General features: G+C 44.7%; 1 protein-coding gene across 3 annotated transcripts in view; it reads right to left on the minus strand.

Moving 5' to 3' along the window:
- Positions 1 to 26038, minus strand: part of GRIN2B (glutamate ionotropic receptor NMDA type subunit 2B) — a 413917-nt gene that overhangs the window by 45312 nt on the left and 342567 nt on the right. For all 3 annotated transcript variants that reach the window (XM_047864812.1, XM_047864811.1, XM_047864810.1), the window contains 4 exons: positions 6201 to 6403; positions 5241 to 5412; positions 4869 to 5022; positions 1127 to 1252 (listed from right to left, as the gene is read on the minus strand). In XM_047864812.1, the coding sequence (XP_047720768.1) occupies positions 1127 to 1252; positions 4869 to 5022; positions 5241 to 5412; positions 6201 to 6403 (655 nt within the window). The remainder of the gene's footprint in view (positions 1 to 1126; positions 1253 to 4868; positions 5023 to 5240; positions 5413 to 6200; positions 6404 to 26038) is intronic.

The raw sequence follows: 26038 nt of genomic DNA on the forward strand, positions 1-26038 counted from the left end.
ATGCATGAGCCAAATAAGAGGGTAGGTCTGCACCCAGAAATACCTCAGGGCAGGAGTGGTTTACCGCCTGGATGGTGAAGTCAACAGACTGCCGCCTAGCACCCCAACCCCAAAGGTTCTTATTAAATAGCTGTGGGGTGGGTGGTTATTCTATTATGCAACCAAGGTAGAAAACCACTATTTTGAAATATAGTAGTGGTCCAAGATCCACACTGGACTTAGGGAATCAGAATATTAGACAATCAGGTCCAAGCACCTTTGTCTTTTAAGTGCCCCACTGATGATTCTTTGTGTGGTGCAGGTTAAAAAAAAATCTTTTCTCTTGGAGGCATAATTTCAGAATAAAGCTCACATTCTGGAAGGGAGAAGACTCAGAAAAAAGTGTACTATTTCCTAATTCTGGGGTTTTCAGAAAGTTTTAGAGGATGTATTCACAAGGGTCCCACGGCCCCCTTCAGAAATCTAGTAAATGTTTTGTGAGGTCTCATAAATGCCTCACACACATGGGCAGCCTTCATATCTCTTGACCCACTTAGCCAGAAAATTGGACTGCCCCCGACAGTAGCTATGGGTCAGAATTGCTATCCGTTGGCCATTTTATTTCAAACACCCAATGTCTGTACCCCCTGGAAGAGGGATCTGAGTCAGGGTCACATGCTTTGGAGATCTTGTACCTCGGCGGTGGAGAACTCTTTCAGCCACAGCTACCCTGCATGTACCCTGGGGCAGTCTAAAGTTTTTATTCTTAATATACGGGTATATCTGCCTTGTTAGTCCATCTGTTCAGACAGACTGCTCACCGCCTAAGGTTATCAAAATAGTTTCCTCTGACATGTTTATGCTATGCGGATCTCCTGCTAGCTTTCCTCTCGTATACCCCCGGGGTGGAACTGGGCTTGCTGGGTGAGGCTTCTGCCAGCGAGGGGACATACTGATTCAGACTAACCTCTTAATTGGGGTATTTCTAATGAGTTGCCAAGCTGTTGACATAGAAGGCTGAGGGTTCGTTTTCGGAAACGGATGGGTTAGGGAAGGGGCAGACACCACATGAGGCGTACAGAGGCCCGGAAGTGACAACGAGAAAAAAACAGAACGCAGAAATGCCAACGGCTGCAGCTGGCCTTACCTCTGCCATCAGCGAGGCACCTGTTATAACCCACAGGGCTGAAGTACTCGAAGACAAAGACAGCCACGGCTGAGACGATGAGCAGCATCACGAACATCATAACCCATACGTCAGCACTGAATGGCTCTGGGGAAGGAAAGAAAAAATCAGTGCTCAGAATTGAAACAGAGCAAAAACACATTCTGACTTATTTGCATATCCATTTGCTCAGGCAACACGTGTTTTCTGAGGGGACAACAAACCACAGTTGTGTTGTGTCCCTTCAGAGAGCCAGGGCCTGGGCGGGGGAGAGGTGAGAGGCTATGTCTGGGTGTCTCCATTGCCCCGTTTCTTTTCTTCCAGAGAAGGAGAGCTTCTTGCCTCTGAACTTTTTGAGATAGTTTCTGCCATGGCCAGGAAATGCACAACTACAAGAATAACTAGATCTGGAGTAAATGAATCATACGGGTGTGGTTCATGGCGTATGTTCTCACCTATATGGCTGGCCACACCACATGACGGAGACCTGGACAAGCTTTCACCAATGCTTCCCAGGCTTGCGTGCAAATTCATTCTCAACAGGCACGGTCACTACTTCCGGCCTAACTTGGTTCAGTAATAATTACATCCAACGAACAGCTCTTTTGCCCCCTTGCCTCACCTCCTCTAAACTTCCCAGCCTATATTTACTTTTCAACCCTCTTTATTGTGGTGGATTTTATTAAACATCGTTAGGGTATGAGAATAGAAGTCAACGTCCAAAAAAAAAAAAAAATCCATCCATGTTGACGATCCGTGACTGTCACGGTGGGGATGCAGCAGGTGACAAGGAAACTTGTTTCAGGTATAATTAACAAAATGACTACAAGCTATTCCCTAACAGTGAGTGAAAGGGGTTGATAGGATAGGACCAGGTAGAACAGCAAGAGAGTGCTTTCTTTAATTTCTTTAATCATTCTTGCTGAATCCCTCCCAGCTGACCCAAACCTCTCTGGCTTAGACGCGTCTAGAAATTGAACACCATATTCCAAGAGCCACCTCACCGAAGGCCTACAAAAAGGGACAATTGCTATTCTTTCCCATGATATGATGTTCCCTCAATTGTGTCTCAAAATAGTTCTGGCCTTTTTAGCTGTCACATCACATTGTAAACTCATAACTAAGTGAATTAACATACTGTTTTTTCCATTTCCCAAATCATTAATAAAGATGAAGTTGAAAAAAGGGAAAAACTGGCTAGAAATTAGAAAATATCTTCTTACTTGAAATCTCTGCTTTACTTTTGGACTTTTGAAGGGAATTATACAAACCCAGTCACTTAACAATTTAAAAAGGACCTCGATAAGGCACGCATCCACTGTGAAATGTAAAACCTTTCAGTGGCAGCCAGAGATGTGAGGGTAACAGGTTTAATTCAAAGCCTCTATATGGTGGAGTACAGAAGGCCCCTCCCCTCGGCTCTCATGGACTGCAGTCCTATCCAGATTAAAGGCATCCTCTCTGAGCTTCCTTCTCCCCCACTGAGGCAAGGGCAAGTTTCTGTGTACAAAATACAACAAGCATTTGTATTGGTCTTTACAATTTAGAAGGTACTTTCACCGTATAGTTTATACAATCCTTATAATGGCCCTTTCATTATGGTATCACCATTTCTATTTGACAGAATGGCATGGCCAGGTTATAACCTGAGGTATTCTGGGGCAAAGTGTATCTCTGCCCACCACACTGGTTCCTGATTTAGGAGTTGCACTCTGAAATGGCTTCACGACTATTGGAACACAGGCTCTGAAGGCAGCCACCTCTGGGCTTTAATCCTGGATTTGCCAGCTATGAACTGACAGATTGTTGGAAATTTGCTTAACAGATCTAAGATTCAGTTTCCCAAGACACAAAATGTGTATAATAATGGTATCAAGGAGATAATATGCCAAAAGGATGTACAGTATTGCTTGGAAAACCACATAATAGGTGTTCAATAAATGTTGGCTTCTTTTACCCTTGTAATTAATTGCTTCTCCTCCGAACACACACACACACACACACACACACACACACACACACACACACACCCTGCTTGGCACTACTGTGTCATTTTAGGGCTTTGCTGATATATCACTGGCTCTTCCAGTTCAGAAGCTGAGGTTAACGCTATATTGTGGTTAGAATTAGAATGCACTTTTGTCTGTGTCTCTTAATGTTCCAATTATCCTTGCAAAGTAAAAAAGCAAATAAAATACATAAAGCTGCTATGAGGATTAATGCATATAGTGTGTGCTATCTAATAGTATTTCACATGAAATTGGCAGGTCCAGAATTTGCTCTACTCTAAGAAGGCTAGCTGAGAAACTCGAGTAATTTATGGAAAAATTCTATGGAACCTATAACTCTATTTTATAGTGCATTAATTAAAAACTTCCCCTTTCCCCCACTACCTGCCAGATAGAGCTTAAAGAAGTATCAGTCAAGGTCTATTCCAGTATCCTCATGAAAAAAAAAAAAGTTGAAGTCCTTCAGAGAGTTTGTGACTCGTCCAAGGGCTTACAGCTTGTTTATGTCCAAGCCAGGCCTCCTGCCTCTTAGCCCAACGTCCTGTTTTCAAGGTGACATTTTATTTTCCAACCCTTTGCTCTCACGGCCTCTGCAAAAAATATGGGGTATGAGCTCACAAAGGACCTCATCTAATTGAAATCTTGGCCTTATCTCACCAGGTCTCATATCACATCTAAGGCTTTGACACATAAGCGATGCTGGAGAGAGCGAAGTACAGAACGACATGAGGAAGGGCGGGGTAAGATGGGAGCGAGCATCAGATCAGCTGTATCTCTCAAAGCTCTGAAAAATGTATGTGAAAAAAAAAGCCTCTTTTGGTAGCACCGACTTCAATCTTTGAAGATAATTAAAAAGGCATTTCAATGATATCTAGAATTAGAAATTATTTTTTTAGATTTTTTTAATGTTTTATTTACTTTTGAGAGAGAGAAAGACACACAGAGTGTGAGCCAGGGAGGGGCAGAAAGACAGAATCTAAAAGCAGGCTTCTGGCTCTGAGCTGTCAGCATAGAGCCAGACGTGGGGCTCGAACTCACAAACTGTGAGATTGTGACCTGAGCTGAAGTTGGACGTCCCTAGAATTCGAAAGTATTAAAGCGGGAAGAAGTACCCTCTGAGATCAGATAGTTGAAATGCCTTCTTCTTTTTTTTTTTTTTTCCAACGTTTATTTATTTTTGGGACAGAGAGAGACAGAGCATGAACGGGGGAGGGGCAGAGAGAGAGGGAGACACAGAATCGGAAACAGGCTCCAGGCTCTGAGCCATCAGCCCAGAGCCCGACGCGGGGCTCGAACTCACGGACCGCGAGATCGTGACCTGGCTGAAGTCGGACGCTTAACCGACTGCGCCACCCAGGCGCCCCCTGAAATGCCTTCTTTTACAGACGAGGAAACTGAGTCCCAGGATGGAGCACATTTGCTCAGGGTCAAGTGTGGAGTAAGTTGCAGGAATGAGACCAGAGTAGGAACCCTGATTACTAGCCTAAGGCTGTTTTCTTCCAGGGTCCTACGCTGTCCTATCAATTGTTTTTGGGTATTCTTCAGTTTTTATATTTGAGAATAAACAATATTTAAGTCCCCCAAATTAAATGGGCTCCTAGAAACCACCTCGTGACTGAAAGAGCCTGGCCACGTGCTCGCTCCTTCACTTAATCCTCATACCAAGTATCTGTCCTTACGTCCATGTCCTTCACACCAGTGAGCATATCACTTACCTAAGAAGGCAGAAGGTGAGACAGTCCCATTGCTGCGTGACACCATGACACTGATGCCGGTCTCTATGAAGGGCACAGAGAAGTCGACCACCTCGGATCGCTCCTCATTGATGGTGAGTGATCCCACGGCCATATAGGCCCTCTTCATAACCACCTGGGAGAAAGGCACAGTGCTTCAGGTAGGGCACTCAGGAAGGCCAGGGGCCACCGCAAGGAAAAAACAGTCAGGCAGTGGTTTCCTTAGTATAGTGGGAACAGGAGAGCCTATTCACGGTTTTGTATTTTCTAAAATTTATAAATGAGCCTCTTTTTATATTAACATGAAACAAAACCCATGGAAAATGGAAACGGCCCTTACTTTCTGACACTCACCTCTCCAATCATACCATTCCAGGTTCCATTGATTTTCTTCCCATGCTTGCCATTGGTAACCAGGTAAAGATCATAGGTGAACTTCACAGATTTGGAAATTTTCTTAAGGATGTCAATACAGAACCCCTTGCAGCACTTTTTGATGTAACCTGGCTCCTCATCTGTTTTGTTCCTAACCAGTTGAAGAAACAAACGAACGAACAAACAAACAAACAAACAAACAAACAAAACAAGGCTTTATACAAGAGGCAGCTTTTATCCTTCACCATTCAAACTCCAACCCCAAAGCAGGGCCTCCCTTTCACAGCTCAGCACAATGTGTATCAGACCCGAGTGAGGAAATCGATAGACGACAGAACTGCAATTCTTTCATTAGCTCATCATGGTGAACAACGTTTCCTCACAGTTTTTAGTGCTCCTTTGAAGTGTAATGTACATTAGGAAAGCGCGCATGTCCTAAGGGTTCAGTTGGAAAAATGTGTATACATTCAACCTGCCCATTTAACCAGCACCAAATCCAGGTACGGAAAAGTTACCCTCTTCTTCTCTCTTCCAGGCACTTCCCACTCTCACCAAAGAGAATCATTATCCTGACTTCTAACAGTATAAATTAGTTTTACCCATTTCCAAAAATGTTCCTAAATCTCAAAATTTCGGGGCATGATGGCACGAACACCAATGCAAATTTACATCTCCTAAATTTCAGGTCCTGGTTGTTGAGATCGGGCAAGGCCAAAGATACGTTAGCAGAGTTAGCAGTAGTTCTCCCAGGTCATGATCTGGACAGACCCAGGCATCACACCACAGGTCTGCTAGTAATTCCACGGCTCAGTAGTAACTGACAATTGAACATGGTGCCCAACTCATTCTATGCCTCAAGTCCCAGCCCAGGCAGGTGCTGACAGCTGTATGAAATCGGACTATCCCATGCCACCCGGAGCACTGGGGAAGGGGCCATACTCAGAGACTATGCGTTTTTGGCAGGGGACTGTGTTCCTCATGCAGGTTCCACTCAGAGGGTCCACACTTTCCACAATGACAAAGGGGGCCTCCTCCAGGGTTACAATGCTCAGATGGTCATCCTCCTGTTCTTCTGTCTCAGGACACATTCGGGGCCACACGTAGTACTTCATCTGCAGGGACTTGTCTTTCCACTTCCCCACCTGCACAGGGGTAAACAAAAGACTCAGAAACCACTGGCAGAGACCTAAGCAACCTCTCCTTAGCATCACCCAGGAGGCTGTTAAACAAATAGAAACAGACACAGGCATTGTATGTAACAGAGAGGAAATTCTTTTTAACCTATATGCCTAAAACGAGACTACCATGTCCATACCTAAGAAAGGTAATATATTCTTTTGCTCACTCACTTACCAAACATTAGAAGAGGATCTACTATGTGCTGGGCATCCTTCTCAATAAACCCTGTGGCTCAAAGAAGCATGATTCTGCCCTTTGTCAAGCTCACATTGAATGAAGGAGTCAGAAATGTAAACAAATGTTTACAGTGATAGATGGTAAGTGCTCAAACTGAAGCCTGTATCAAGGGCTGGGAAGATGCCAGAGTTTCCCGACTTGTGCGGCTGGCGCTTTTTTCTACTTAACTGTAACAAGGAGCATGATAGTGAGAGCAGCAAATAGCTCCAGAAAGGTCAACAGAATGACTGGAGCAAATGAGCCAGAAGGATGTGTTTTGGCTTGTAACAGAGGTCCAGTGGGAAGCCATGTGGAGAACTGGGTAGATCTGAACTGGAATAAAATGATAAGTCAGGATTAAAGAATACAGCTCCGCTGGGGAAGGAAGTGTGGTTGGGCTGGTGGCGAACGCCATGGGTCAGTGCAGATATGCACCTGCTGGGTTGGGTGGGGGCACCGGGATCAATCATACAGGTCTTCCTGTGTGCACAGGCTCTGTACCCCTACTTCAGGGCGCACCATTCAAGCATACTCCGGCGTGAGAGGTGGGTGCCCCCTGGAATCATTCACAGGGTGGCCCTGCTACCAATCATCAGGAGAAATGTGTGGGTTCCATTATCTTTTAGAAGAGCCATTCATTCCTGTTTTTATAATAGAATCTGCATGACTTTGTTGGTGGGTGCCTGTTCTCACTCTGCCCTTGAGTTTCCTGAAGAGGGAACACCTTTTCATCTTCTACAACCAGACATCCTCAATTACCACAGGAATTATGGACTGTAAGCTCCTGCATTTTCCCAATCTATAATTTCCTCCATGCAGCAATGCAAATTAGTAGCATAAGTGAGGCACCAGGACTACAAAACTACTTAATCATTAACTACATAAATCAACAAGGAGCAACAAATGGGCAGTACTTCATGAATTTTCAAGCAAACGGGCTTAGATTTCCATATTCCTACAAAACCAAAATTCCTTTGTTTCTGCCTTTGTCTGCCTAGGTGTCTACCTAGTACCTCCTTAGGGGTGGTTTGTATCTCCCTCCAACCTGTGTAGCAGGGGCTGCTTACTTTCATGCCCGTATTAGGCTTGCACAGCCACTGTCCCGGTTTTACTGCATCACTACAACAACGGACAGTGGTTTGGTGTCCTGGGCCAACCTGTTGGGCATTAGCCTTGGCGCTAGTTTTCTTCCAAGTGCGTACACCATATTTCGCTTTTGCATTAGAGTTATGCACTGGACCTAGAGTTGGCTTTCCTTTATGTATGTAGTCTTCTCCGTAGTGAAGGTCCCATTTTGGTGCAAGTCTGTTTTTCTTCATATTGCTAAGAGTACTTATTTCTAAAGCAGAAATATCCAAATAGCTTCTCAGCCACGTGGGGATATGGATGTCTTCAGCTAGTGGTTACAGGGGTGGCGGGACTCGGGGGCAGGGAGAACCCATCGTGGAAGCCCATGATGTTGGGTCACCTCCAAGTCCAAGTAGCCCTACGTATCGCAGTGGCCAAACTGGGATCATTTTCTGTGTTCAACGATGGGGAAAAGTTGGGAACCTCTAATGTACTTATTTTTATTTATTTTGTCACTCTTACCATCTTCTCCCAATAGTCCCTGCCGAGTTTTTTCTTTTGAATCCACATTTATTCTCTTCTATCTTTACTACTTATTAGCCTAGTCCCATGGTGCAGCAGCCCATTCTGGGATTACTGCAGGCCACTGCGAACTTCACGCAGGCAACCCCCTAGAGCGCACTGTGGACACTGCTCCCAGATGTTTCTTCCTAAAACATCACTATTCAAGAATTGGAATATCCATCCCTATTCAAGATTTTCAACAGCCTCTCACTGCCCTTGGGATGTGTCCAAACTTCTCACCCAGATGGTCAAGGTGTGTGTGCTGAGCCTAATGTATCTTGACAGAGTTCACTATTTTGAAACATGAATCCTTTGTTCATATTGGAAAAGGAAGTTATTGATATTGACAGCCAAAACAGATTAATCAGGTAGAGGTTTTAACAAGTAAGCTGTGTGTTGTTGACTAAGAGACTTATTCTATTTGTAAAACAAAAATGTTGCAGGCGTAGCATTCTGGCAAAGTTTCAGGACATCCCTGTGGACAGCATGCGATATAATATAGATTATTATATACTTTGATAGATTTAAAAGGAGTTTAAAATCTATACCCAAAAAGGAAAAGAAAATATTGTTTAATGAATCAAGGTCATCACGGAAAGAGGTCTTTAGTGACACTTCAGGAGATTCTGTACTTGCAAGTGGCCTGAACAGTGTTTCATAAAACCAAACAGAAGTAATGCTTACAAAACTGCAGACAACACAAAGCTAAATGGGATAGAAGATATACCGCATTGCAGAATCAAGGTTGGAAGTGATATGAATTAATTGGAATGGACTAAACCAAATGGGATGAGATTTAATAGTATTTATACATAAAGTCTAGCATTTAGATTTTTTAAAAAGCAACTGCACAGTATTTAAAAGGCCATATTTCAATTAACAGCAGTCTATAAAAGCTATTGCACTAACAAATGGGGCATTTACGGCTTTACAGAATCCAGCACACGTGGTGAGGAAAGGGCACAGACAATCCCACTCGGCACTGTGTTCATCATACCACAGCTGGAAAATTAGATTCTGCTTCTATAATTCTATGACCAAATGATCATATTTACTAGATCATTCTCACCTATCCAATAATAACCTGCACATGGAGTCCCCTCTAGCACACCTTTTCCCAACTTCCTGAAAAAGCTAGCCGGGTCATTCCTTGCTTCACATTAGTTAAATTCAACCAGAAGCAATTGCATGCCAATTTTGTGCCAGGGACGGGGCTGTGTGTTACAGATAACAGCACCAGGTGGCGTTTAGCAAGGCCTTAGTATATGGTAGGCACTGAACATTCCAGTAATCTCACTGATCATCACAGCAAGCTTGTGAGAAACTGAGCTGTCTGGCTCCTGAGTTTGGGCTGTTCCCTCTGCACTGCACTGCTTCTCTGTCAATGAAAGGATAAAACATGACTCCTGTCCTCTGAGGACAGTCTAGTGGGGGCAAGACACTCTCTATTGACAATAATATCAAATTTTTTAGGCTTTGGTAATTACCCTAATAAAAGGTATAAATCAAGTACTCTGGGATTCAGAATAGAAGTAATTACTTCTGAAAGGGTTGGGGTGATGGGAAAAAAGCTTGATGAAGACACGTCTCTTTGAGCGGGGCGTTGAAATGTGACAGTGAATTTGGTGAAGAGTACTTGATCCACTGAGGCAATAGCAAGAACAAAGGATCAAGTCCTACAGTTGCTCAAAAGAAAGATCAAGGATAGTCCTTCACAGCTGAAAGGGTTGATGGGGCAGTGGGGGGGGAATGGTCTAGCTCAGTTCTCCTCCTCTTTAGAGACCTGTTCATTCCAGCCGGACAGTCTCTATTCTGCAGACAGCCAACTGGATAACACTTGTCTCTCCCTAACTCCTTGTTCAATGGCCTCACACTGGTAGCCTGAAATTGGCTTCAAATGGCATCCACGAAGTTGGCAAACACAGTAATTCAAGGCTTCCTCTGCCCACCCCCACCCCCCGTTGTTAAATATTTACCAGCTCACAAATGGCCAGAGTAACCAAATCATTCATTATGTCATGCTATTTACTGCCTTGGGGACTAACTTTTCAGGTGTCTTGTCTCCTACACTAAATTCTGAATGTAACCCTAAGTATTTTTGTGACCACGGACAAATGTTTAAAACTCTGAGTCTCAGTTCCCATATCGGCAGAATAAGGGAATGATTTCTAAGGTGCCTTGCATAAAATCTCATGATCCCAGGATCTTTTTAGGATGAAGTTCTCTACCATACTTCCATCTGATCAGAAGCCAGTGAAAAAATATTCTACATGGTTATTTTCTGAAGCGAGGGAAGGATCTAATTTATTTATACAAAAAGATTAGCTTGTCTTAAAGTCCTGACTCTTTTGTATTGTTTCTTTAAGGATGACTGCAGTGAAGAAGAAAAGTTAACAAATTCCTTGAGGGCTGAAAGAGAAATAATTTTAGGAAAAAAATATCCCTCTGCTATAAATACCAGATTCAAAATGCTGTGCAGTGCCCATGTTAAAGAACACGTTTAGTAACCTCGAATTAGCTACCCCTAGGCAAAAGAGAGCAGGGCAGTTAGAAACAAGTGAACTAAAATTAAGTAAAATAGGAATTGTTTGGGTAGAAAAATAAGGTATGTTTCAATAATTGTTTTAAGGGGGAGGAAGTATGCTGGAGATGTAGATAGGAGAGCTTGTCAAGAGTGAGAAAGAATTGGGGTGCCTGGGTGGCTCAGTCGGGGATATGTCTGACTTCGGCTCAGGTCATGATCTCGCAGTTCACGAGTTCAAGCCCTGCGTCGGGCTCTGTGCTGACAGCTCAGAGCCTGGAGCCTGCTTCGAATTCTGTGTGTGTGAATTCTGTGTGTGTGTGTGTGTGTGTGTGTGTGTGTGTGTGTGTGTGTCTGCCCCTACCCAACTCGTGCTCTGTCTCTCTCTCTCTCAAAAATAAATAAAAACATTAAAAAAATTTATAAAAAAAAAAGAGTGAGAAAGAATAGCAGATAGAAGCCTGAGACACCAAAAGGGAAGATTCTGAATGCTTTCCCAGAATATCTGAACTGGCTTGAGCTTGTAATACCGGAAATGCAGAGAGTCGTAGGAAATGAGGTCAACAGGAGGTACTTCAGGGAAGATACAGTGAGAAACACTGAATGAAGAATTTACAGCTGAGATTAAAGGATGATCAGAAAAAGAAAAACGAAAAACCTTGAGGAAATAATGAAGAAAACATCTATAAAGTGCTCTGAATTCCTCAGAGATAAGCACTAAACAAACATCATTACCGTGAGCACGTTTAACAACAACATCTGTCTATAAAAAATGCCATTCTCTGCCATGCTAACATTTAAAAAGAGCTCTTGAGGACTGAAGTCATCTTTCTCAAGAGAAAAAAAAAAGTCTCTGATTAGTTTTCTCAGAAAAAATGGAGTCATTTTTAGGGGTTCTGGTTTGGCACTCTTGGTACAAGCTGAGCACCTGTTCAGCTGGGAATCTCTCCTCAAAAGGACGTTTACCTCACAAACCTACGGAATATTATTCCTTAAGCCCTTGCTCATGAAAATTCTAGCGAACCAATCTATGCCGATTTTAGACTTCAAAGTCTTCCTTCTGCTAACAGATTTCCTCCATTACCACCAGTGAAACTGGCACTAATTTGCACCCTGACAAGGCCACGCATGAAAAAAAGACCACGGGGACCATGCTCCCACTGAAGCCCCTGCCTTCATCCCTCTGGTGAATGTGTCATCACGGAGAAGGGAGAGGGGCCTGGGCAGGGCATGGCGGCCGTGAGAGCTGCTGCAGTCCTTGCCCACACACCAAAGGACATCCGTCTCCCTGGGCTGCCTCTCTCAGCTGCACAGAAAGTCATTTCTTAAGATCCTGGAAGAAAAGCACTTATTAGAGCCTCTTTAGGTGTCAAAGGTTACTTTTCGAAAATGGAAGTGTTTTTGTTTCTTGTTGGAGATGGCATCTGGCTCGAACACGAAACGCTGCTTAATTTACGCCTTCCACTGCCTTTAAAAATGCAAAATGTAAAACTATGTGATCTCCCCGAGCAAGCGAAAGGAACGGGCACAGCGTCTGCAAGGCAGCCGGAACATGCCTCCTATTCTGTCCCCAAGCGGCGGTCCATCAGGCAGTGGCCCCTGGCCGTGTGCTGGTGTTGATGCTGCCCCCCGGGCAGGCCCGAGACTCCTAACAGAGCAAAACTCTGAGGATGGGAAGGCACTCCCAGCTCTCCTCCCCCAAAGCCACCCGTCTTGGCTCTGAGGACTTTTAAAGGTTGAGTGAGAGTACTTCATTTTGTCCAATCTTAATGTTTCCGTACCTGCCCCTCCTACCCTTACCCCCATCATTTGTAACCAAGTGGATATTCTGGTGTATGGCCACTCATTCTCTATATTCATACAAAGTACATATACCTATGTATGAAGAACGGGATAAGCGAGGGTAGACATGTGTGTGTTTGCTAAAATTGTATCACGATATATACAGGTCTCTGCAACTTGCTTTTCTCGCTTAATTATATATACATCGTGGACTGACTTGCAATTCAGTAGATAGTAGATCTAACTCCTTTTGTTTATTTAAAATGTATTACTTTAAAAGAGGGAGAGAGAGAAAGACAGCACCTGTGTGTGCCTGAGTGGGGAAGGGGCAGAGAGAGGGGGAGAGAGAATCCCAAGCATGGTCCTTGCGGCCAGCCTAGAGCCCTACATGGGGCCTGATCCTATGAACTGTGAGATCATGACGTGAGCTGAAACCAAGAGTCCGATGCTCAACTGACTGAGCCACCCAAGAACCCCAAATCTAACTCCTTTTAACAGCTGCATAGTAGTCCGTAATAATGGACATGGCTCAGTTTATTTAGTCATACCCCTATCGATACATATTCAGGATATTTCCCCCAAAATTTTAACCAAGACATATGATACAGATCTTGATATTTCCAAAGCATTAATTCCCAGGGATGAAAAAAAAAACAGAATAAGAGAATATTTATGTTTTTAAGTGTTCTGGATGTTGCCAGAATACTGTACCAAAGGTATGTAGCGACTGAACTTCTTGTCAGCAACACACTCGAGGGCTCCTTGCTCACGTTGTCACCAGCGCTAGGTTTTTATCACTATTAACGTCTGCCACTCTAAGGGGTGAAAAACAGTATCTAATTGCTTGCATTTTCATCTCCCTGGTTCGCAGTGAGCGAGAGCACCGTGGCACATCTGTGAGCATTTAGATTTTCCTCTTTTACCCTCTAGTCTTATCCTTCACCCATTTTCCGTTGAGCTGTTTGTCTCTCTTATCTATTTGTAGGGAGCTCCTGGTGTAGCAGGATAGTAATCCTTTACCTGTCAGATAGGCTTGAAATGTTGTTCTCCCTCTGAGATCTGTCTTCTGTTTTTGCTATATTTTTTTTATGCACAGAATTTTACTGTTACCTTTCTTTTTTTTGTAGTATAATGTGTGTGTGTGTGTGTGTGTGTGTGTGTGTGTGTGTTTAGAGAGAGAATGTTTGGTTTTACCTAAGGAAAAAAGATCTACCCCACTCTCAAAGTGTTACTTGTTCATCCTTTTTTTTTTGATTAAAAAAAGATGTTTATTTATTTTTGAGAGAGACAGTGCACATGGGGGAGGGGCAGAGAGAGAGGGACAGGGGATCCAAAGCAGGCGTTGCTCCGATAGCAGAGAGCCTGATGCGGGCTTGAACTCATGAACCGTGAGATCATGACCTGCGCAGAAGTTAGATGCTTCACCCACTGAGCCACCCAGGCCCCCACTTGTTCCTCCTTTTGCACGGAGCTTGTCCTATATTGTGTGTGCAGACACAGTCCTCCCTCTGTCGGTCTTTCCATGTCTCTCCAATGCTTTGCATCCTTCTCAGGCCTCATCGTTTCCACAGTGCTGTCTCCGGTCACCCTTGCTCAGAGAAAAAGCTCCATTTGATCTTCTGCAATAATTCTGTGGGTCAACCACTCCCTTCTGCTGTTACGTTAGAACGCTAAGCTATAGTCTGACATACAGATCCCTGTCTGTGAATGCGTCTTGAAGCATCCTAGGGCAGAGACTATATTATTTTACTTCTTTTTGTCCCTTAGACTGGCTTGAACAAGTGTGCTCTTAGTAAATCACTGAGTGATGGCACTAGAGGAAAAAATACATCGATACCCTCTGAAGGCTCCGCTAGGTATAATTCCAGTGTTCTTCCACAAGAAGGCCTTAGGAGGTAAAGGCTGCCGCACTTACTGCTTCTCTTCAGCCATCCTGATTACAGAGTTGCCCTGGACGGACTCAGCTCCGGGTGGACTGCTGTAAGGGTAATGGCGAAATCTGCTGCACTGAGCATCTAACGAGGCCACTGGCACAGCTTGATACCCCTTCTCCTAATCATTTGCATACTCAGTGATGTCTAGGTTTAGAAACCCAGCATTTGAAACGTGCATTACAAAGTAATTTCCATATCCAAATTGGATCCATGGCTGCCTTGGCCTGTTACTGCTTCGGCACTTAGTAAGCTGGGGACCGGCAGCCCGGGACACACGGGCCAAAGGGAGGGCCGTCCAGCCATTCTTGCCTGGCACCTGTGTGGGTCTCCCAGGGAGACTGAGACATCGGTTGTCATCCCAGCCTCAGCTGCTTTCCCTGTCTGACGCCTGCCTCTCCAAGAGAGCCGGGGGCTCCCTGGGGACTGTGCATACCCACTGCTGCTGCCAGCCATCCCCCTGTGAGTGATCCTGGTTCTCCACAACTCTTGCTCTGCAGAGTGAAGGGATGGGAAAGTGGCGAGCTAGAGCAGGAGCTGGGGCCGGAAATGGAAGCTGCAGATTCAGAGAAACAGTTATGGTCATTTCAGATAACTCCACCAACAGATGTGATGAGAAGACTGGCCTAGCAACAGAGAGAGAGAGAGAGAGAGAGAGAGAGAGAGAGAATGAAGCCAGTGATAGATAGATGAATGAAGCTGGTGATAATATTAGAGTAATTGTAGCTGTTATGGGCTGGACGCATGGAGGCACCGCATCCTTTGTCACTAATTCCCCCAATGGTGGATGTTGTACCTGTAGCGGACAAACAGCAGCCTCACTGAGGGTCCAGGGTTTTATCCCCGATCGCTTTGACTCTACAAGTCCATGTTTCTTTCACTCTGCCATGTTACCAAGAGAATTATTCCTGACCTCTTCTTCATTGCTCGCTTTTTACTGAGATCTGAGAGACAGGAGTGTGCTTCAGCCCTGCAGCGCCCCCACCCTCACCTCTGCTTCCCAGCAGTGATGGTTGTATGTAAAGGCTTTGTGGCAAGTGGCAGCTGAGGTCTGTGGTGTGGGCCTGACAGGCAGGACGCTGGCAGGTGCCAGGAGGAGGCGTGGTGCTGACAAGCTGTGTGACCTTTGGTGAGTTATTTCATCTCTCTGTGCCTGGCACATCTTAGCTCTATGCGAGTATCTGCTATTTTCCCTCCTCCTTCTCCTCCCTCCTCATTATGACTATTACTCCTACGAGTGAAACATGGGTACAACTCTTCAATGTGCCTAACTTCCTCCCAGAAACAGGTTTTTTTTTTTTTTTTTTTTTTTTTTTTTTTGCTTGCAAGTGGCAAGGGAGAAATACTGAACAAACTCCAACTTCTCAAACTTTAACTCAATTCGATAAAAAAAAAAAAGTGTCAGGGTAAACTCCACGCAATTCTTTTGGCTTTCTGCACCACTTTCATGTGAAGAAAAGTAGAAATCACAAGGATAAAAGATGCTATGATTCTTCCAGACTGACCAAGGGCCTTGAACCCAAAGAGTCCCATTGAGCCAGGTGCTCCCTCTTTATAAACCCTGACCTGGGATGAGAGGAATATTTTAGAAAGGGCATGAATTCTGTCAGGTCAGAACATTTTGTTCATAGTTTGCCACACAGACTCAAACAGACTTAAAGGTTCAGGGTGTTGCCCTGAAGTATCAGAAAGGGTTTGAGATCTCCTAAGCGTTAACTCCCCATTCTTGAACACCAACCTCAGAGCCCCATTCTGGAACCCAGGAGGGCTCAGTCACCAATAGCTGAGCTCTACCATCGCCTCTGAGTTCCCTTTTGCCAAAAAAGGCCCGTCCTCTGAAACACCAACACTGAGCCCCGAAGCACCCTCTAGGACATGTGGGAGCCAATAAGGGATATGCATTAAACAGCACCAACACTAGTCCCACCTCCCTGAGTCAACTTCCTCCTACATCACAGGGCTCTCGATGGGTGTGCAACACCCCCAAGGCTTTGGCTTGCTCCAGAACACGGCTCAGCAGGGATGCTGGCTGGTAGATGTGGGTGGACTCCAAGGGTGCTGCTGCTTTAATCTGCTTTCGGGGTCTGGGCCACAGGCTTCAGTCATGAACACTGCTTCTCAGCAGCTTAGCTTCTCATTACTCTCCACCTTTATCCTCCACTGACAAGCTGTGAGGGTAGAGCAGACGTGCATGTCGTCTGACCACACTGGATTTGAGCACTGGCTTCACAAGTATTTGTTTATATATGTGTGGATGCATGGATGCATGAATGTATATATGTATTCATTCATCATTCATTCATTCATTTCACTACTTCGGTTCATTTTACCATATTAGTTAAGTGCATAGGCTTTGAAGTCAGAAAGGCCTAATTTGAGTCCTGGCTTTGCTTGTATGTGACTTGGGACAAGTTGCCTAACCCCCCCCTTTTTAATATTTATTTCTGACAGAGCGAGAGCGAGAGCGAGAGAGTGCATGCAAGCAGGGAGGGGCAGAGAGAGACGGAGACAGGGGATCTGAAGCAGGCTCCATACCGACAGCAGAGAGCCTAATGCGGGTCTCGAACTCACGAACCACGAGATCGATGAGATCACGACCTGAGCTGAAGTCAGATGCTCAACTGACTGAGCCACCGGGTGCCCACGTTACTTAACCTTCTAAACTCTGCGCTGTGGATGCCTGCTGTTACGTCTACCAACCTGCCATCTTCCGCCTGACTCTTCTAGCGCACTCTCTCCCCCGACCCCTTTTCTTAGTTCGGTCTCCCCTTCTTTCGTGAAACATCCCTTCCTCAACTCCAACTGCACGGTCCTGTGGAAGCTGCCTTGTTGCACCTCCCAGTCTACCCTCTGACCAGAGAGGCGGGGCAGCTGACTGGCTGGATAAAATCCTTGGGGTTTTTAACCTCCGGACCCAAAAGAGTACCAAGTCAGTCTCATAATCTATAATATATAACATTCAGAAGAGGTAGGCAGCCATGTTTTGTACCTTCTGAAGAAAACTGGCCTATGGAGAGAGAAGAATGAAGCCAGTGGCCCGAGGAAAGTAGATACACGTGAGAGAGGGCAAGATACATGACCGCATCAGAGTCCCGGCTTGTAGCTACTCTGGATGCCTAGCCACAGTTCTGGTGAGAAAATCTGGTGTATCCTTTATGATAAATTTGCCTTTTGCTTTTAAGCTAGTTCAAACTGGGTGTCTATCCTTTATAATCAAAGCCAAGTTCTCATCACACACTGTTTATCTCGCCTAAGCAAGGCAGTAGATAGTAACTATATCCTTCTGGGGTTTCGGTAAAAATTCAATAAAGTAATGTACATCCCTGCTTTGTGGAATGCCTGGAACATGGAGAGCCCTGAGAAAAGGACAGTAGTGGTGGTATTATTCATCAACTTTTCGCGAACACCTCAAGAGCCAAGTAGTAGGTTGGCTCACCAGTGACAGGTCCCAGCACCATCCTTTTATTTTATTTATTTATTATTGTTCAGTTATTTTTGAGAGACAGAGAATGAGCAGGGAAGGGGCAGAGAGAGAGAGAGAGAGAGAGAGAGAGAGGGAGACACAGAATCCAAAGCAGGCTCCAGGCTCTGAGCTGTCAGCACAGAGCCCCACGCGGGGCTTGAACCCATGAACCATGAGATCATGACCTGAGCTGAAGTCGGACGCTTAACCGACTGAGCCACCCAGGCTCCCCGGGCCCACCACTATTCTTAATCAAGTGCTTCCCTGCCTGGGGCCAAGGGAGGGAGAAACAGGAGGCCCGCGCTCAATCTCAGAGTTTTGAATTTAGGTAGGGCCAACCAGCTAGAGTTCCTTGTGTCAAGTCTGACAGTGGCTTATGACCGAATCCCCTCCATGGCCCCCGATCCTCAGGGGGGTTCCTTGGACAGTCACAGGGTCTACAGTTTCAGTCAATCACACTCAACAGGTCATTTGGCGTCTCTTCCCAACTGGCTTACCTGCCAAACCCTGCTGCCAGGTCCAGTCATTTTCCAGGCCTCCCATCCCCCTTTTTACTCTCCATGCGCCCCTTCCACAAATCCTTCTCCAGGAGGAACAGCTCGTAAGCACAGGGGTTCCGTAAGATCCCTACAGAGGGCTTTCCCAGGCCAAGCAAGCGGTAGAATGGGATCTGAACCCAGGCAGTCTGACATCCGAACCTTTGCTTTTCACCACTACTCTGTATTGCCTCAAGTATTAGAGAAGATGCATAAGAATGATATCAAGCACATCGTCATAACAATGCTCAGCAAATGGCCCTCACTGACTCAGGATAGCCCATCAGTCCTGTTCTCCTCAGGCAGCCCCGCATGCCTCTGGCCTGCCATAGCGTTAGAGGCTCTCGAAGTCTAGGGCAGCTGGAGGATGAAATGCTCTGAGTGGAAGCAGTGCCACCATCTAGAAGGCACTGAGATCTCATGGGAGACCAGTGGGAGCCAGAGATGATTATAGGCTCTTCAAACACTGCCTACTGGGCTGATCCCAGCGTGTTCTGTCCTTTGCCTCCCAATACGTTTCATCACATCCTCCATCACGATCCTCCTTTGAATTACAAATGTGTTCAAGATGTTCAAAGAAAAGGTTATTTGCAAATACACAGGCATCTACGATAGATCTTAGACACACTGGGCTAGCTCCCCTCTGGAGTGTATATCTCAGGACGCTAAGAAAGATGAGGAAATTGTTGCACAAACAAGCCAAATCAGGTTCTCATGCAAAATTTCAAGAGCTAGAAAAGGCGGCCAGGACTGGAGCAGGACCTCATCAGGTGAGACCGTGGAGAGCTGTTTTTGGTGCTACAGGGTGCTCGTGCACAAGGGCCAAAAAGGAAGGAACAGGAGGAATTCTGGAAAAGAAACATATTGCGGAAGTATAATGAGAATGTTTTCCAGACCACAAATCTGAATGTAAACTCCGATAATTATGAATGTGTTTTCAGGGACAATGAAGCAGCACAGTTGAAAATGTGGTCATCTGGGAAATCCACGGCATAAGGTTGTGAATATATATGAAAAGAAACAAGGCATGAACATTGAAAAGACACATAAAAATCACCGAGGCGATGAGGGAGCACAAATGGAAGAGGTCAAAGTCATAGAAAATACATTACAATTTTAAAAGACTAGACCACAAAGAAGAAAAAAGTCATGAAAGATATGTTTCTAGGAAGGTGCCTTGTAGAATTCTTTGAGCAGTTTACTCGCACCTCACGCTAAGGTCACGGACAAGACTCGATCCTTAGCAATATCAGTCATTCTTTGTTCTAAAATTTTTTTAATGTTTATTTATTTTTAAGAGAGAGATAGAGCACAGACAGTGAAGGGGCAGAGAGAGAGGGAGACACAGAATGCGAAGCAGGCTCCAGGTTCTGTGCTGTCATCACAGAGCCCGACGCGGGGCTTGAACTCACGAGCCATGAGATCATGACCTGAGCCAAAGTTGGGTGCTAACCGGCTGAGCCACCCAGGCATCCCCAGTATCACTCATTCTAAGATGGTCTGGGCTCTACCAGCCCTCTATAGGCAGGATTGTCCAACTTTGAGGACAAACGTACCTGCTAAGTATTTAGAAAATAGTCTTTCTGAAATATTCTGGACTATGCTATCCAAAGTCATTCCTTTTCTCCCCTGAGATGCCTTCCCCCAGCTTCAGAGGATACAAATGGCACGAAAAGGGTGCGTGGGTGGCTCAGTTGGTTAGGTGTCTGACTCTTGACCTCAACTCAGGTCATGATCTCATGGTTTATGGGTTCAAGCCCCGCATTGGGCTCTGCACCTTCAGAGAGACAGAGATTTTCTGTCCCTCTCTCTCTGCCCCTTCCCTGCTAGTTCTCTCTCTCTCTGTCTCTGTCTCTCTCAAAATAAATAAATAAACTTTAAAAAAATTAGAAGGAAATGGCAGGAAAGGATCTCACACTGGCTTTAATTCTCACTCTGCCTCCTGTCTGGATTCCTAAGTTACTCCTAACTGGTTTCCCCTCCTCCAGTCTTATCTTCTCCAGTTAATCCTCTACCTGGCCCCCAGCATGATCTAAAATTCAGATGTGACCCCATCCTTACCCTTTCCAAAGACTGTCATTATCTTCTCCTTCACCTACAGAATGACATCCACCCTCCTTGGATGAGTACACAGTTATTCCCCAACCTTTCCCTTTATCTCTCTCCTTACCTCTTTCTCTCCCTCCCTCCCTCTCTCTTCCTCTCTCTCTCTTCTTTCTGGCCTTTCTGGTTTCTTTTTGGCTTATCTCCTCAGGGTTCCTAGCCTTTGCTTTCATCTGACAATAACACGCTATGCTGTTTCTTATCAGAATGCCTTTGCTTTATTGGAATTCCCTAATTTTAAATCTCTTCTCTTCTGGATGATATCCACTCAACCTTTAGGATTCAGCTCAGGTAGTATTTACTCTAAGGAGCCTTTCCTCACCACACCCCCAGGCAGGGTTGAGGGGTTAGGTATCCTTTTATTTTCCCCAAATACCTTGTGCTTATCTCAATCATTGAACTTGCCATAGTATACATATTTCGTTGCTTAGATGCCTGATCTCCTCTCCTAGACTATAATTTCCTCAAAGGCAGGGAATGAATATTATGTACATATGTATGTATGTATGTATCTGCAATGTCTAGCAGAAGGAATAGCACCACAGTGGGCACTTAGTAAATGTTAGTTGAACAAATGAGTAGGACTTTAAAAGGAGAACTTGCTCTTGGCAGCTAATAGTCAGTGATGGTGATTCTGCTAATAATACTAGCTAATATTTGTCGAGCATTCACTGTGTGTCAGAGACCCTGCTAAGAAAGGCACATGCATTACTGAATTGAATTCTCAGAATAGTCTTATAAGCTAGATATTATCTTTATATCTATTTATGGTAGATCATGATATTAGTGGTGCCCAAGGAATCATGTCCCAATCAATATCTGTACTTGTGTAGTCCCCTCTCTCACTGACTCTAGATTTGGCCTTGTGACTTGCTTTGACCAGCAGGATAGCAAAAAATGTAACACACATAGACACTTGGCGAGTGACAGTGCAATGGGCCTTGCCTTCTTGGAATATTGCTGATGACTCTCAAGAAGCTTGGGCCAGCCTCCTTCAGGATGGGCAGACATGCAGAATGGGGCCCAGCTGACAGCCCGTAGCAACAGCTAGATATGCAAGTGAGGCCATTTTGGATTATCCAGATCACCACAACAGATGAGTGACCCCACGTTAGACGAACCCAAGAACCACTCAGCTTATCCCCAACTCAAGTTGCTGCCCCCCGAAACGGTGAGTAATATAATGGTAGTCGTTTCAAGCCACTAAGTTTTGGGGTGTGGCGACACAGCAGAGGTTAACTGAAACATATCCACCTTGGAAAAGGCTACACATATCAGGCAAACATAAGAAGAACATAGAAACAAGAAGACAGAGATAGAATTAAATGACCAAATAGCACAAAGTTCTTTAGAGCTCTTTAATATAAATAAGTACCGTGCTGCATAAGTCTTTCTTAATTGTAGAACTGTTGGAAGATCATTGAACACAGAGTCGAGTTTCAGGCCCAGCCCTACCACTGACAGGCCTTGTGAATGTGGTAAATCACTGAATCTCTGGGGATCTGAGTTTCTGTACCAGCAGAGTAGGGAGAGATGTATGTATGTATATTCTACTCATTTCACAGGGCCGGTAGAAGAATCAAATGTACATCAAACTGTCCAAATGTGGGTATTAATGTTTTTGAAATTAGTTCATAACTTTGGATCACCGTAATTACTAACAACTCATCTGCAAACCAGCAAAAAAAAATGCTGGCGGGACAGAGGAGGGCACTAAGGAATGGGAAATTCAGAAGGTAAAGTGTCAATATCCTTCCACGGACTAAATAATATTTCTCCAGTAGATATTTCAGGACCTTTAGTATCAGTGGTTTCTAATCATTTTCTTTATAAGACACTCCTTGAGATACCTTATGTAACTCCTCCCCACCCCCCTCTGCCCCAGTGTTCATAATCTAGTTTCACACAATCTATTAAAGGTCAGGAGAGTACCTGATCTCAGAGCAAAAGCATTAGGCCAGGATTGTGGAGATTTATTTGTCAGGCTCTGCCTCCCACCAGCCATGGGAACTCGTCCCTTAACCTTGCTGAGCCTAATTCTCTGTTAAATATGAGGGTAGCAACATTTACCAAAACTCCCCCTAGGGATTCGAGAGTAACACATGTGATGATGCGTGTGGAAGTGTCTTGAAAATGGCCACTCCCTGCACAAAGTCAAGGTGTTAGGAGTGCCCCATTGAGCAAAAAGTACCCGATGCTTAGAAGTGTTTATTTATTTAGAGGTATTTATACCAATGACGTGCCAGACACTGAACTAAGCGGTAGGTTTGGTAGGGAAAAAAATAGGGCAACTGACATTTGAGGTGAACGGTAATTTGCCTGTGGTCCCATAATTAAGAAATGGCTAAGTTGGACACAAATCCTTATCTGTTTCCCTCCAAAGCCTGGGCTTCTTGTATAGTGCTGGGCAGACTCCAAATGGAACTTCCTCAGTCTGCAGGAGAGCGGAATTATTGGCCAGGTAGTTTACCATTAAATGGGGTCACCAGCTTGTGGCTAAAGAAACAGATGATGAAAAAAGTGCTGAGGGAGAAAATGCCCATTTACAAACACAGCTTAATTAATTAGTCAACTCAGATGAGGCAGAAGAGGCGGGTTTCCAGATGCCTGACATGGAGAATTAATTAGGAGAAAGGCGCCAGGCTTGGATTCCTGTCCAGAGCACACAGTAGAATTAAATTACTAAATTGCCTCAGTGTCCCTTACCTTAACTAAATTGCTCCTCAGCTTAACTAAAGCTATCTGGGAAAGAAAACAAAACACCTCGCTGAGAATGACAAGGGAACTGAAAAGGTACCCTCAACTGAAGCTTCAGGTGCCATCCAGAAAAGAAAGTTGTTTCTAGTTTTTCTTTTTAATTTAAGAGAGAGACAGAGATAGAGAGACAGAGACAGAGAATGAATGGCAGAGGCGCAGACAGAGAGGAAGAGAGAGAATCCCAAGCAGGTTCTGAGCTGTCAGCACAGAGCCCAACACAGGGCTTGAACTCAGAAAGTGTGAGATCATGACCTGAGCCGAAATCAAGAGTCTGATGCTTAACCGACTGAGCCCCTCTAGTGTTTCTAGTCCGAGTCACAGAAGGTCAAAATAAAATTAAAGTGAAGTAAAGTTACAGCCCACCAGCACTTGGAAATTCCAAAGCTGTACCTAAATAAAATGGAAAACTGGCAAAACACTTGAACTCCTACCAGGTAAAGCCATCACCTTCATTTCTGCCATCTTTATGGTTGTAGAAGAAGCGAGTCTGGGAAAAGCCAAAGTCCACCGGCCACTGCCTCAATTTTCTGTGCCGTTTTGCTTACAGGATAAAAGATTATTTAGGAAAGAGAAGTCCTGTCACCTGAGTTACTTGTTGTAAATATAAAGTATGTGTGAAATCTGTACAAATCACAACAAAATGGGGTTGGGCTGGCTCAGGAGAATAAATAATACGGAGCTAAGTGTCCTGAACTCTCCGTGACTTTATGAATCAAAATCACTTTTCAGGAATGGGTCCCTTCCCTTCTCTGCTTCTATAGTTCACATTTCCTGGGGGTTCTAAAAGTGCTCCTAATTTGTTTATATTTTTATCAGTGAATTTCCATGTATTCTTCACTTGTTTGGGACTTGTCCTCTGCCTAATTAAGCAGAGGAAGTTAATGAGGTATGAAGCAACTTTGTGCCACAGAGTAAATAGAATATAATGTGCAGAGAGAGAAGCGAGCAATGGGTCAGGGCAAAGAGTCAAGTGAGGCTGGAGACTTGGGGTCTGGGCAGAGGGGGGGAAGGGATGGACAGACATGGTGGGATTCCATGAGAGGGAGGCATAGATGTCAACTCTTCAATCTGGAATTGATCTAGAGAGAATCAATAGTTTTCAACCAGGCTCTCTAGTAGAATCACCTGTAAAGCTATTAAAATGCTGATTCCTGGGCCCTCTCCCAGACCAATTCTCTTGGAATCTCTAAGTGGGATCAAATCATAAATTTATGTAAAGGAGACAACAATATTATTTAAAAACTTCCCAGGTGATTCTAATGCACGGCAGGATTGAGGACCACTCATCCATGGCGACCTCTTCATTTTACTAATAGGGAAATGAGGGAATGAATTTGGAGATGAGAACGAGACAGTGTGGGTCCGTGGTGTTAAGTGACATTTCACTGAGTTGCCCTGAACAACTTCACTCTTCATGCACGGCTTCAATTACAGCTTTAGTCTCACTTTATGGGAAAGGGAGCACTCCTTGCTGGGGATCCTTTCCCTTGTCAGGCTGTCACACTTGGGCACCTTTGTATGAGGCTGAAGGAGGTTGGACTAGCGGTGCTCAGGGTGGTCCGCAGACCAGGAGCATCAGTATTACCTGGGACCTTGTTTGAAATGCAACTTCTCAGGCTTCACTCCAGACCTACTGAATCAGCAGCTGAAGGAATGGAATCCAAAAATCTGGGTTTTAACAAGCCTGATACATGCTGAAGTTTGAGAACCTCTGGTTTAGACTACCATTTCCCTCCCTTCCTTCCTTCCTTCCTTCCTTCCTTCCTTCCTTCCCTCCCTCCCTCCCTCCCTCCTTCCTTCCTTCCTTCCTTCCTTTCTTTCTTTGTAAAGGTGCATTTAATTCTTTTTCACTGTTTGTTTTTGAGAAAGACAGAGTGCTAGCGGGGGAGGGACAGGGAGAGAGGGAGATACAGATTCCGAAACAGCTCCAGGCTCTGAGCTGTCAGCACAGAGCCCGACGCGGGGCTCAAACCCACAAACTGTGAGATCACAACCTGAGCCGAAGTCGGACGCTCAACTGACTGAGCCACCAGGCGCCCCTAGAAAACCAATTTTTTAATGGATCTTTAGTGGCAGGAAGCAGAGTGGGAGGTAATGGTAGCAGGAGGTTCATGAGGACACTGGCCCCTCCAACTGAGGATAAAGGCTGGCAGAGATTTCTTTGGATTAATCAAGGACTGCAGGGTAAAATTTATCACTGTATACAACAAGGATTTTAATATTTACCATGCGTCACCTGCCTGACTACAGCTAGCTGGTGAAAACAAAATGCCTTTTGTTCCCTCAAAGATATCTGATGCCAAACTGATAAATTCCTGCTTTTGAAAAAGTTCCATTTTTGCCCATGATGGGAGTTTATTCAATACTCTACCCTGGTTTTAACTTAAATATTCCTATTTTCAACTCTTGATTATGTCTCACAATAGAGAATAAGAAAGATGAATATAATAGCAAAAAGATAATCAGCATTTTTTTTTTGCCTGAAGAATGCATTCACAACTCATAACCCAGTCACTGACACAAACACCCACACCCCCCAAACCTACCCCAACTCGTTTCTCATTCTTTCTTGGCCCAGGGCCCTTTCAGCGCCTACCACACAGCTGTTGATTTGAGGAATGTGCCGAAATGATAGAAGAGCTAGGTCACAGCAGATA

The sequence above is a fragment of the Prionailurus viverrinus genome, chromosome B4 (assembly GCF_022837055.1).
Source record: "Prionailurus viverrinus isolate Anna chromosome B4, UM_Priviv_1.0, whole genome shotgun sequence".
Taxonomy (NCBI): domain Eukaryota; kingdom Metazoa; phylum Chordata; class Mammalia; order Carnivora; family Felidae; genus Prionailurus; species Prionailurus viverrinus.